The sequence below is a fragment of the Dipodomys ordii genome, unplaced genomic scaffold (genome assembly GCF_000151885.1).
Source record: "Dipodomys ordii isolate 6190 unplaced genomic scaffold, Dord_2.0 Scaffold113, whole genome shotgun sequence".
NCBI lineage: Eukaryota > Metazoa > Chordata > Mammalia > Rodentia > Heteromyidae > Dipodomys > Dipodomys ordii.
In genome coordinates this window covers 5,395,817-5,408,532 of record NW_012267329.1, presented here as the reverse complement: position 1 = coordinate 5,408,532, position 12,716 = coordinate 5,395,817, and the positions used below count along the sequence as shown (strand labels likewise).

Sequence of the window (12,716 nt, the reverse complement as noted above, 5' to 3'; positions counted from 1 at the left end):
TTTCTTTCTTTCTTTCTTTCTTTCTTTCTTTCTTTCTTTCTTTCTTTCTTTCTTTCTTTCTTTCTTTCTTTCTTTCTTTCTTTCTTTCTTTCTTTCGTCATGGGGCTTGAACTCGGCATGGACAGTATCCCTGAGCTTTTCTGCTCAAAACTAGTGCTCTACCACCTTGAGTCAAGGTTAATTGGAGATAGGATCTCACAGATTTACCTGCTTGGGCAGGCTTTGAACTGCAGTCCTCAGATCTCAGCCTCTTGAGTAGCTAGGATTACAGTTGTGAGCCACCAGCATCCAGCTTCATATCATTCCTTAAACAGCACGTGCTGCCTTTGCTTTGGAATCAGGGATGTGCTCATTTCTTGGTAGCACAAACATGCCTGGTCACCTGGACCAAATGCAGAATTGTGTTCAGAATTCAGAGGTAGTGAGAGCTACTGTGCCTCATATAACCACTGTTGATATACTGAACATATTTATAGCCAACTTTTCCTCTGGGCCTGCTTTCCTTCCTGAACTGAGTCTTCATTGCAGCCTGTTTTCTGTGTTGTATCAGGCCCTTGGATAGCCACTATAGAATGGCTGAGCCCTTCTCAAAAATTATTCCCCCCACAACTGGTTGGTAAAATGAGATAAGTTCTACTTCCCTCTATGTACTTCCAGGTCACCTTTGGATTTAGGCTTGAATTTAGCTCTTTCCCGTCTTGTTTGGTCTGTTGCTTCTTTTATATACTCTCTGACTTCTTCATCTTACTTTTCACTAGGGAGGCCTCCTGACCTGTTGCCTCTAGAGCACTATGAACCTTTAGCCCCATATCTCTGATAAGCCCAGCTCCTGAGGGAGTTGCTAGTATACTTGTGGGGAAAACAGACCTGGAAGACACAGTGCACACTTGCTTCTGAGACTTGTGATGTAGTAAGAAATAATATACTTGGATGGGAAGGGGAAACAAAGGAAGAAGCTTCAATGCTTGATAAGAAATGTACTCATTATCTTGCCCATGTAATTGTAACCCCTCTGTACAGTATTTTCACAATAAACAAAAGAAATAATATACTTGGTGTTTTTGCTAGTTCCTAGTGTAGGGCTCCTAAAACCATTACATAGTGGTAAAAAAGAAATTTGTGCAATGTATAATCAGCTCTTTTCAGTCATATCAGAATGTATGCTAATGAGGTGACTCTAGAAAGTAGGTCATCTGAGGAACCAATCATGTGATTAGGAATTAGACTTTTCAGTCCAAACCCTAATCCTTCACTTTGCTCCTCATCATTTTGGGGAGGGGAAAAGGCTCATGACTGGGTTCAGTCCCCAGTGAGTCAATGAGCAGTGCTTTAATCAATCTTGCGTATCTAATGGAACCTCAACAGAAAAATCTTAGAGAATGGACTTAGGAAAAGTTGGCAAAGTCATGGAGAAGGCATAGAATTTCCTTGAATTCTTCACTACCCTGTTCCCTGTTCTCTTCCATTTTGCTGTTCCTAAGCTGGATTCTTTTAAATAAAGCAGTAAGTAATATGTATCTTCATTTTATGAGCCATTCTACCGAATTACCAAATCCGAGGAAAGGAAAGCTTTGTAGCTAAGGCAGTCAGAAGTGGGTGCAGGGGAGCAACTTTTGACTGGCATCTGTAATAGAGCTAGCCCTGTGCAACTGAGCTATCAACTTGTGGGATCTGATGCTAACTTGAGATACATTGGGTCAGAACTGAATTGTAGGCGACCCAGTTGATGTCCAGAGAATTAAAGAACTGCTTGGCATAGAAAAAGTCCATATATTTGATGTCAGAGGTATTATGAAATAGCTGAAATAGAGTTGGGAAGGGGTTGTTGTTTATACCCCTTCCTTCTTGAGGGCCAGGATTACCCCATCATCATGCATTCTTTGGTGATGGAAAGTCTAACCTAGATAAGGAGAAATAAATGGCTATTAGCTGCCTTCCAAAGGGGAATGGCTAGTGACCTTGTGATTGCCTGGGCTTACAGAGGAGGCAAAGGCCTAATACCTGACACTATTCTTACCCAAATATCCTGCCATTGCCTCAGACCCAGCAGGTCTAGAATTGAGTTCATCAGTCCTGCCCAGAGCAGGTTCCCCTGTCTCTCTGGCCCAGCTCCTGAGTCATAATGAGAATACACCTTTGACTCATGTTTCACATCAGGCCAGCTCCCACGAGTCCACCCAGCTTGTTGTTTGCCAAGTACAAGCTCATCACTGGCAGAGAGCCATATTCTTCTAAGACCCTTTTATTGTAGCTGGACATATCATAGGACTTTAGGGTTTGTCCTCTCCTAATTCCCCACTCTCAGTTTTTTTTTTTTTTTTTTTTACCATGGCTTAAGCCCTCAACTGGGGCCAATCATAATTCCTCAATGGACCTAGAAGGTTAAAATGTGTTATCTTTCTTTAAAAATAAAATCTTTTTGTCACATTCCTGTCAGAGGCTCCCATTAATTGAGGTGTTGACTCATTTTGAGAGGATGGATGCTCCCGTATAAATCTCATCTACCATTTTGACCATAGGCAACTACATCCTGCCCATACATGGTTTCCTGTCTTTCCTGCAGCATTCTCTCTGCCTGGAATAGCATGCTTCTGAGAAAGCTCCTCCTTGTCCTTCAAGATTCAGGGAAACTGCATCTATCAGCACACCTCAGAGCGTGTCATAGTTATTTGTTCATAGCTTTGTTTCTCTACTATATTTTGCAGGCCATGGGAACAGGGACTAGTTCTGGCTTATCCTTATCTCCCATGACGCAGCACAGCAGAAGTTCATAGGATGTTGACTGTCTATATGTTTATTCATAAACTTCTTTGTGCCAGATACTCCTCTAGGCACTGAGAACCTAGAGGTGAAAAGGTCAGACAGCGTCTCCTTGCTTCTGTGGGTACGGAGTGCTGATAGCAAGAAAAAAAATTATATGGATTAGTTTCTTTGGAATTGTTCTGCTTTAGATGAGAGGTGTTCAGGGGGAGGGCTTGCTGAAAAGACACCTTGGAGCTGAGACCTGAAGGATATGAATCAGTTGGCCATGCAGGATGCAGGGGAGTGAGCCTAGGGGTAGAGGGGATGGACAGTATGAAGGTGCAGAGGACCCAATAGTCTTGGAATGTATGGGGAGAAGACAGGAGGCCAGGGCTGTGCAAGTGTGAGGACCATGGCAATATGGAGCGAGCATGACCTGGTCAGACTCTGCAGTACCAATTTCAGGCATCACAGGTTTTTGGGTTTCCTCTCTAGGGTGCTGGGAAGTTTTTGAAGGGAAGTATTTCTGCCAGAACAAGTGGGAATGTGCTGACTTTGCCCTGTTTCTAGTACTTCCCCTTTGTGACCTCTTCCTATGCCCTGAGCCAGGCTGACTTCCCTTCATATCCCAAGATTGCCATGCTTTGGAGCAGTCTTGGCTATTCGTTCTTACCTCCCAGCAGCTCTGGTGTTTGTTTCAGCCGTGTTTGATTCCTGCTTGGATTCTGAGGTGCCAGCAAGGCCATGGTGACCTCTGCAAGCTCCCATTTTTTTTTTTATTCCTTGAAGTTATCTGTTCAGTGGTTCACAGTCCCTGGGGCTGAAGGTCTTTGTTTCTGGTCTTCCTCGGCCTTTGTTCCCATGAATCACTGCCTCCCTCACTTGCAGTTACTTCTCTCATTTTTACCACGTTCTTCTCCTCCCAGGGATTCAACCTCCAGAGCTTCTCTGTATTCTCTCTCCCCGCAACCTACCTTATTTCAGTTTGAAGTTTCATCTAGTGAGCTAGTCTTGGCAAAATAATGTTCCAAGGTTATTTACTCACTTAAAAAACAACAACAACAACAACAACTCAGACCTTTATGCGTGTTGATCCCAACTATGTGGGAGGCAGAGATTAGGAAGATTATGCTTCAAAAGCAGCCTCTGGAAAAGGTTTGTGACAACACCCCCTTCCATCCCCCCCCCCACCGATCTCAACAAATAAGCCAGATGTGGAGGTTCACATCTGTGGTTCAGGGAAGTGGGAAAGTAAATATAGACAGGAAGATTAAAGTGATCCTGAATAACAGTGTTGATCCTGGACAAGATCCTATCTAAAAAAAATAATGACCTAAAGCAAAAAGGGCTAGGGGTGTGGCTCAAGTGGCAGAAGAACAAAGCCATAAGTTTAAACCCTAGTACCACCAAAATAAAATATATACTATGAGCAAGCACCTACTATCTGCAAGGGAATGAACTTCATGCTTTCTACAAAACCACAATGACCTATTAATCATAACACCACCTCCTGAAAGTTAGATGCAGTTATCTTCCTCTTATAAATGAGGAAACTGAGGCTCAAAGACCACACATAATAAATGACAGAGCTGGGTCTAGATTTAGTCTGTGACTAACAATAGTGTGGGAATTTAATTGCTCTTGTCTGGTACAGTCTGGCTTAGTTCTTAGTCTCAAGTCACTCTTGTGAGATGTTTCCTCTCCTCTCTTCCCTTAAAAAGTCCAATTTCACGTGGACAGTGAGCAGAGACCCTCAGAACCATCTGTTTCCTGGCCTGTGCCATGCTTGCGTATGAGAGCCATGCCTCTGTTTTTCAGAGCACATGTAGGTTTTGTTAATTAGCGAACACTGACTCCTGCTCCCATTTTATAGCCATGAGCTAAGTCTCTTCTTAGAACCCTCCCTGTTGTCCAATGAAGAGAGGGAAAGTAGATAAGGCAGTAATGGAGCAGCTTAATTTAGGCCTTGTAAGAGACAGAATTATCCAGAGATGGAATCAGTTGTCCCAAGGTGAGACAGGTACTTTCCTACCACTAGTGACATGTATCGTGGAAGGGATGATCAATATTAGGCAAGGATCCTTGGAGATATTTCTCAACCTTGAGAGATTAGGATTCTGAACTCTGAATAGTATAGAGTACAGCTAGAAAGTTCCTAGGACCCCATTTTCTCCCCCCATCATTGTGCCTATTGCCTTCCTGGACAGAGAAAACACAACTGTAAGACAGCTGAGCCATGCCTCAGCCCACACAATGGGCAGTTGCATTTGGCTCTCTGCTCCACTGAGCTTTACATAATGGTGATCAGACAGAGTCTGGGACCATCAGCCTGTGAAGGTATAGGAATTGCCTCCAGTGGCAACAGATGACTGGAGAGCCCTGGTGACTCTTCATCACAGAAGTTAGTGGAATTGTGTGTCGAAAGGAAAAGGAACACTCGTACAGGAGGCAGAGGCCAGAGATGTCAGAACCTATACAACAGCTACTAGGATTTTTCATTCTTTGAGATAAGGGCCTTCCTGTGTAACCCATGCTGGCCTCCAACTTGAGATCTCTTCCTGCCTCAGCCTCTGAATTGTGGGAATTATATGCATGTACCATCTCACCTGGCCATCATTATATGATGATGGACCTAAATCATGTTGTGATCTTAGATGCATAATGTGGAACTTTGGTAATTTTTCTTTGTCCTGTATTTGATTTTCAGTAATAGGAGGAGGAGACAAAGCAGACAAAAGAAGCTATGACTTCTGATGCGAGTCATGCACTGGAAGCTGCCCTGGAGCAGATGGACGGGATCATTGCAGGTAGGCCTGGGATCACAGCGGCTGGACTCTGAACCTCTGCATCTCACAAATGATCTCTCACTTTACCATTTGTTTGTTTGTTTATTCCATAGACAGAACTCCTTTGTTAGATTGATTTTTCTAAATAACCTTGTGCCATATACTCTCTCTCCCTACCTCCTTTCTCTTCTCCTTCCCCCCCTCATTCTTTTAATATATAAACCTGCAGAAGTCTTGATATCTAGTGAGACTCTTTAAGGGACTGTGGAGACAGAATGTATGTACCACATGTGTTTGTAAATTTCTTGTCACAATTTGGATGCCACTTATGAGGCAGTTTGGATACAGTGAGATGGATTCTATTGTTAACTTTTCAGAGTGCATCACAGTTTGTCACAGCCAAGCAGGCACTCAAAATCCAACAGATTTTTGCCCACCAAATCAATGGCTGCTCACTTCTCCAGCAGGTATCCAGTACATTTAGGAGATGGCAAGGCAGTGTTGTATTGATTGACTTGGTGAGTACTTGCAATGTTCTGTATGCCATAGTGGTTTTTTACTTAACTGATTGGTATTAATGTTTTCATTAGACAGTAGGGAACCTTTTCAAGGAAGGATCTAGCAACATGATGGCTGCTTTTGGAAGGATGACTACTGGGCTGAGTGATTAATTCCTTGACAGGAACAAACAGATCTTTGCAAAAAGTTACAGGTCATTTTTTTTGTCCTTACCTGATATAGTTTAGTGGCCTTACCTTCTGATGGGGTATGCTTCTTTGAGACTTAGCTCCCCATTGTGTGAACCGAGGCTGGAGGAGACTCCAGGAATTACTAATTACTCAGGATACTTGACACTGCCCATTTTCAATCAGTTACTTTTTCCTCCCCTTGAAGAAATACATATTACTCAAGGAGGTTTTGGAGCTGGTGTGGGGAAGCTCTCACATCTTTCTCAGAGTATGGGTTGTACTGTAACATGGTCTAGCATTCATCTCTCAGGCTCTTAATTTTTATATGAACAGAAAGGCCTTCAAGAGGCCATGACTAATGTTATGCTTTTCAGAATGGGATGTTCTGTTCTAGGTTAACAATCTCTGATCTCTGAAACCATCCAGAGAGTGAGTATCTTAGCAATATTTTTAGAAAGCTTGTTCTGGAAGCTCCTATGAGCTTACTTGGATTAAGAGCTACAGTCATAACCTCCGACTGGCTGAGATAGTCAGCACTCTGCGCCGCTTCTGTCCTGACCACAGACGACCAAGCCTGTGGCAGAGCTCTTGGATGGTTGTGTAAGATGAATGAGAATACTGCCTTTTCCTCATTATATTTGCCTTATCCAAGATCCTTTGATCATTTCACTATAGGCTCTATTTCTAGGCTTTCTGTTTGATTCCATTGATATATTTGTTCTTTTGCAAAATCATACTAAGTTGATTGCTGTAGTTTATAGCAAGTCTTAAAACCACATTATTCTAGTCCTTGAGTTTTGTTATTTTCCTTCAATACTGTGTTAGTCACCCTGGGTCTTTTATTCTCCCACTCTCCATTAAAATTTCAGGATTGATATGTCAATAACCACAAAGTAATTTGCTGGGATTTTGCTTGGGATTTTTATTAAGAGCTATAGTTCAGGATTTTGTATCAGAACACTGGGAATGGGGAAGGATTAAAGACTAGGTCCAGTGTCAATAATGATTTGTTTCTAATAGAAATGACCATTGTTCAAATTCCAGTAAGATGTTAACCTTTGATCTAATATTCCTCCTCAGTAGTCCCTGTGATTCTGTCTGCAAAGAGCACTATAATTTAATTACACTGTTGAGGGTTGTAATTGAACAGTATATTACTTAATTACATCTCTGGGTGGCACCGAGCAACTACCACGAATACAGATTTTATATAGGACTTGATTGAAGACTAACAGTTCAATGGCTACCCTATCAGGCCACTTCTGGCCTGGTGCCAAGGCCATTTGGTCAGGACACAGGGCCACTTAATCCTCTTTGCCTTGTCGAGACATTGCTCGTGCAGTTATCTGCAATCTGTACTCATTGATGAGGAGTAGTTAGAAGGAGTCTCTTTCATGACATTTAAGAAAGAGATTGCCCTGTCTGCTGGCCTTTTCTGCCAATCTGATTAATGTCTGGGTTCACAGGAAGAACAAAAGGAAGAAAAACAAGTTTTTGTGGTAGTAGAAAAATTTCCAGTTAAGACTGAGATGCTTCAGCTTGACACATGAACCTGAGCTTGGTATCAATGGCTGAGGATGATTCTCTGCCTTGAACAACCTTAACCGATCTTGTCCACAACTTCTTTGATGTGCTCAGCATACAGCACTCAACAGCAGCAGAGCAGGAGAGCCTGAACTTGTCTTTTGTTTCCTGCCTGTAATCTCAGCACTTGAGAGGTTGAGGCATAAGGAACTGGAGTTCTAGGCCAGCCTGGGGTTCAGGCTGTCTGAAATGTCAAAAATAGACAGATGATAGAGAAGTAGATAGATACATAGACAGACCGACAGATAACAATAAGAAAACAGGAGTGGAGCTAGAGTTATCTAGAGGGCTGATCTTACTATGAAGAGGTCAGAATGGCCACTGTGATAACCAGCATTCAGCAGCCAACCTTCCTTTTTTTTTTTTTTTTAACCTTGTTGGCAGAATCTACTTCCCAATTCTTGGTGGGAATATGGCTTCATTAGGACTAGAGTTGTTTGTTCCTTAGATATTGTAGTTATTGATTTGGGAACAGAGTTGTAAAACTATGTGGACCTATAGTTTGGGTTGTTTTTGTTAGAGGATTTTCTGTTATTTCTTTTCTCTTCTTATTTCTTGTATTTTACCTTTTTTCTTTTCTTTAGTTTTATGGGTAGTTTGTTTTTTTAACCAATACTAGAATTAACCCTAGGTCTTGTGCTTGCTAGATAGGCAAGCATTATTTTCATTTTAATTGGGTCCTGGAAAGTTATGTTTTTTAGGAGTATGTCCAGGATAGTGAAGATTGCAATTTTTTTCCACATAAAGTTGCTCATTACATTTTCTCTTAAGAACTACTGCACTTGTCACATCTTGATTTTACTCATAATATTGCTTATTTGTGCCTTTCTTTGAGGACCAAACTTGACAAAATAGTTTTTCTCCTTATTATTGTCAGAGAACTACTTTTGTAGTGAGAACTACTTTTGAGTGAGATTGTCTCAAAAAATTTCAATGTATTATTATGCAAATACTTAATGTATATCTTTCTCTACATGTATCTCATAGCTATTACATATGTATTCTATATGTATTTGATTTAATTTCCTTGTATCTGTTTATCATTTTCCTCTCTGCTTTCTTGTACATATCTGTTATCTTTCAAAAGCTCAATTGTGTAAAAGTGCTATAATATTACATTTTTAAAATTGACTTTAACTTGTGTTGTGGTTAAACTATGATGCGTATTCTCTGACAGTAAGTTTCTGTGCTGGATTTTATCTGTTTCTGAGAACATTCTATCATAGTTATTCTTGTAGATGATACATTTTATCTTCTTATAGTTATGGATATTTTGCTAAAGAACACAATTTTCTCTTTTAAGGTGGATTATTTGATATATTCTGCTGATACAGTGCATATCTTTCAACTGAGAGGATTCGAATTTCCCATCCTAAAAGAATCCTTAGCCATTTTGTTCTTTATGTTGTTTCATCCTCCATATTCTTCCTCTGGAATTCCTGAGGAATTGTGTTTGACCTTGTCATTCTGTCTCTGATGTCTTCTAACTCTGCTTCCTGTTCTCTACTTGTGTTTCTCTCTGTAGCATTCTGTGTGAATTCTTCAGGTTTGCTTTCATTTCCAGTAATTCTCCATCTGCTTTTTAATCTGCCCATTTCTCACTTCATTTGATTCATTGCATTCTTTTTGTTATTATGTATTTGATTATTTTAATATTTATAAGCACTTAAGTAAAATAATATAGTAATTCATAGATTGTCTCACTGGCACATTTAATGAAGTAACTTTTTTTTTGTCAGTCATGAGGCTTGAACTCTGGCACTGTCCCTCAGCTCTTCAGCTCAAGGCTAGCACTGTACCATTTGAGCCACAGCGCCACTTCCAGTTTTCTGAGTGATTTATTGGAGATAAGAGTCTCATGGCCATTCCTGCCCGGGTTGGCTTTGAACCGTGATCCTCAGATCTCAGCCTCCTGAGCAGCTAGTATTATAGGCGTGATCCACAGATGCCCAGCATGAAGTAACTTTTATTTGAGCTTTTTACATTTATCTCTAACTACTTCTATCATTATGGGGGTTACTTTTCACAGAATTATTGCAGTTGTAGAGCATATGGGGGTGTTGGCAAAATGAAGATTCATATTTAGAAGTCTGAGGTGGCCCTGGCTTGTATATTTCCAACAATCTCCCAGACATTGCTAATACTGCCCATGTGGACCTCACTTTTCAGTAGCAAGGTTTAGAGCACACTATCCTCACTTTTAAGTTGTTTTATGTAAAGCGCTTTTAAATTTCACATCGTATCATTATTTATTTCAGTTGAAGCCAAAGATCATTCTTTGCAACATTCATCTTGAGGGCTGGGAATATAGTCCAGATGGTAAAGTGCTCAAGTAGAGGTCCTGAGTTCACCCCTGTACCACATACATAGTGTATCTTCTAAGTCTGTGTTTGTGAATTGTGTAACATGTATACCTTGGGTAATTGAAATAGGCTAAGCTATGCTACAATAACAAACTGTCTTAAAATGTCAGTAACTTGAAACATGGGTTTATTTCTTATACATTACATATCTGTGGAGAGTTCCATGTCACTGTCCCCTGGGGCATGGACTGATTCAATGTCCATTTCTAGAGGCCAGGACATGGGGAATTAGGCTTTCTCCCAGAAGTAGATATGTCACTTCTCATATTTGGGGACCAAAGCAAGTTATATAGCCATGAGTAGGTGTAAGAAGTAGTACTGTGATCCTACAATGAGCTCAAATGCAAGAGAACTAAAAGGTTTCTTTATAAGCCTAATGCCTACCACTTATATTTTTGTATGGTTTTAAAATAATCATTAAAAAGCTTTCTTTTCCAAATCACATTATATACATATATTATGATGTTATAATGAAATCCAGTATTTTGTACAATTATAACATTAAAAATAACTTTTAAAAGAATTATGTTTTAAGTAAATTCTATACTTTTTTTTTTTGTTCTTGTCAGTTGTGGGGCTTGAACTCTGGGCCTGAGCACTGTCCCTCAGCTCTTCAGCTCAAGGCTGGTGCTCTACAACTTTGAGCCACAACACCACTTCTGGTTTTCTGGTGCTTTATTCAAGATAAGAGTCTCATGGGCTTTTCTGTCCTGGCTGGCTTTGAATCTCAATCCTTAGATCTCAGCCTCCTGAATAGCTATGATTAGAGATGTGAGCCACCGTATACTTGTATTTTATGTGGGTCCATTCTCAGAATAATTACTGAAAAACAATTACAAAATCCATATTAGATTTTGTTTTTTTTCTCCTTAATAAAAACTCTAGCTGATATTTGTATGCATCAAAATTTAGCATTGATTAGGCCATCTGCTACTATAGTTTCATTTTAGAATCATCTGGAAACTTTTCAGTACCACAGGTCACATCTCAGACCAATGATATTAGAATTTGGGTAGAACTCAGACATCTGTATTTTTTAAAATTACTCAGGTGGCTTCAATGTATATCAAAAGCAGGAAACTTTTGTGTATGTCTGTCTTCCCTAAAGAGGATTTTGTAGTTCAAAAAAGTAATAGAGTGTCCTCAGAGATACAAATGTTTTTAGGATTTAAATACAAGCTGAATTATCCTTTTCTGATAAATAATTTAGAGAGGAAACTTCACATTGTACAGAGACCTGCCTAGTGTTAATTTATTGTCTGGTTTGTATTGTTCTATCAATTCCAGGATTAGGGCACACATCTTACTGGTTGAGTATGGTTGTTCTATTTTAACCTTTCTACCTCCTCTACCCTCCACATCATGGTTGTCAGTTTTACATAAGAATTGGTCAGAGCTGGGAAGGTGGCTTAGTGGTAGAGTGCTTGTATTTCATGCATGAGGCCCTGGGTTTGATTCCTCTGCACCACATAAGCAGAAAAAGCTGGAAGTGGTGTTGTGGCTCAACTGGAGTGGTAGAGCACTAGCCTTGAGCTGAAGAGCTCACGGACAGTACCCAGGCCCAGAGTTCAGGCCCTATGACCGACAAAAAAAAAAAAGCAAAAAAAAAAAAACAAAACAATTTGTCATCTGCAAGGAATGTGTATGAAGGGTGGAACTTAGCCTTTTGGATGATTCTGCCTTTGTTAATACCAGGCCTTAGGTATAGCACCATTTTGTGTGTGTGTGTGTGTGTGTGGGTGTGTGTTGTAAGGTAAATCATCCCAGAAGCCACATTTTAAAATAAAATATAGAATATTGGAGTCTTTAATATACAGTTAACAGGTTGTAGGCCACAGTTATAACAAAGGCCTGCAACACACAAATGCACATAACACAGCTAGGAAACATGCTAAGAGGAAAGAAATAACAAGAACAATACCAACAAACCAATTCAGCTCCAATGGAGAGCTGAACTGGGATTCCATGATGACTGAAGACGAGCCAGGTGACAGGTCACAGGACAGGATCACGGAGACACACTGGCATGGAGTCCAGCAGCGAGGCTGGTCTGGGCCTAAATAGGTCGGCACAGGTAGTAGATCTTCAGGAAATTCCCAGTCCCAGGCACTAGACTGACAGATTCAGTAACCTATCAGCCAAGTGCCTGCCTTTGCCTCTAGGGGTCTGGGCACACCCATTACCTGGGAGGCAGGTGATGGGGGAGGGGGCAGTTCCTTCCCCCAGCCTGAAGACAAGATGCCAGACCCCACCATCCGTGGCCAATATGGCACAGGCCAGACCTGGCCTCCTTACTTCATTTTGATTCTTGTTTGGGATTTTAATAGTAAATATATAGTAGGAATTTGGCCCTGTGGTATGCAGAAGTGTGTGTGTGTGGTTTTAAAAACAAGTAGGGGACTCCTTAGCCCTGGGCAAGTTTCTCTGCCATTGGGTAATTTTCTCAGACCTCTCTTCATGAAACAGGTAATACTTGGGCCACTGTCTTTCTGTAAGGTCTCACTTTCAGTTTGGTGTTCTCAATGGGACATGAGAGCCCAATGAACCCATGT

General features: G+C 40.8%; 1 protein-coding gene across 3 annotated transcripts in view; it reads left to right on the top strand.

The window, feature by feature from the left end:
• Positions 1 to 12,716, top strand: part of Ppfibp2 (PTPRF interacting protein, binding protein 2 (liprin beta 2)) — a 135,605-nt gene that overhangs the window by 27,599 nt on the left and 95,290 nt on the right. For all 3 annotated transcript variants that reach the window (XM_013028790.1, XM_013028785.1, XM_013028786.1), the window contains exon 2: positions 5,450 to 5,549. In XM_013028790.1, the coding sequence (XP_012884244.1) occupies positions 5,486 to 5,549 (64 nt within the window). In that variant the 5' untranslated portion in view covers positions 5,450 to 5,485. The remainder of the gene's footprint in view (positions 1 to 5,449; positions 5,550 to 12,716) is intronic.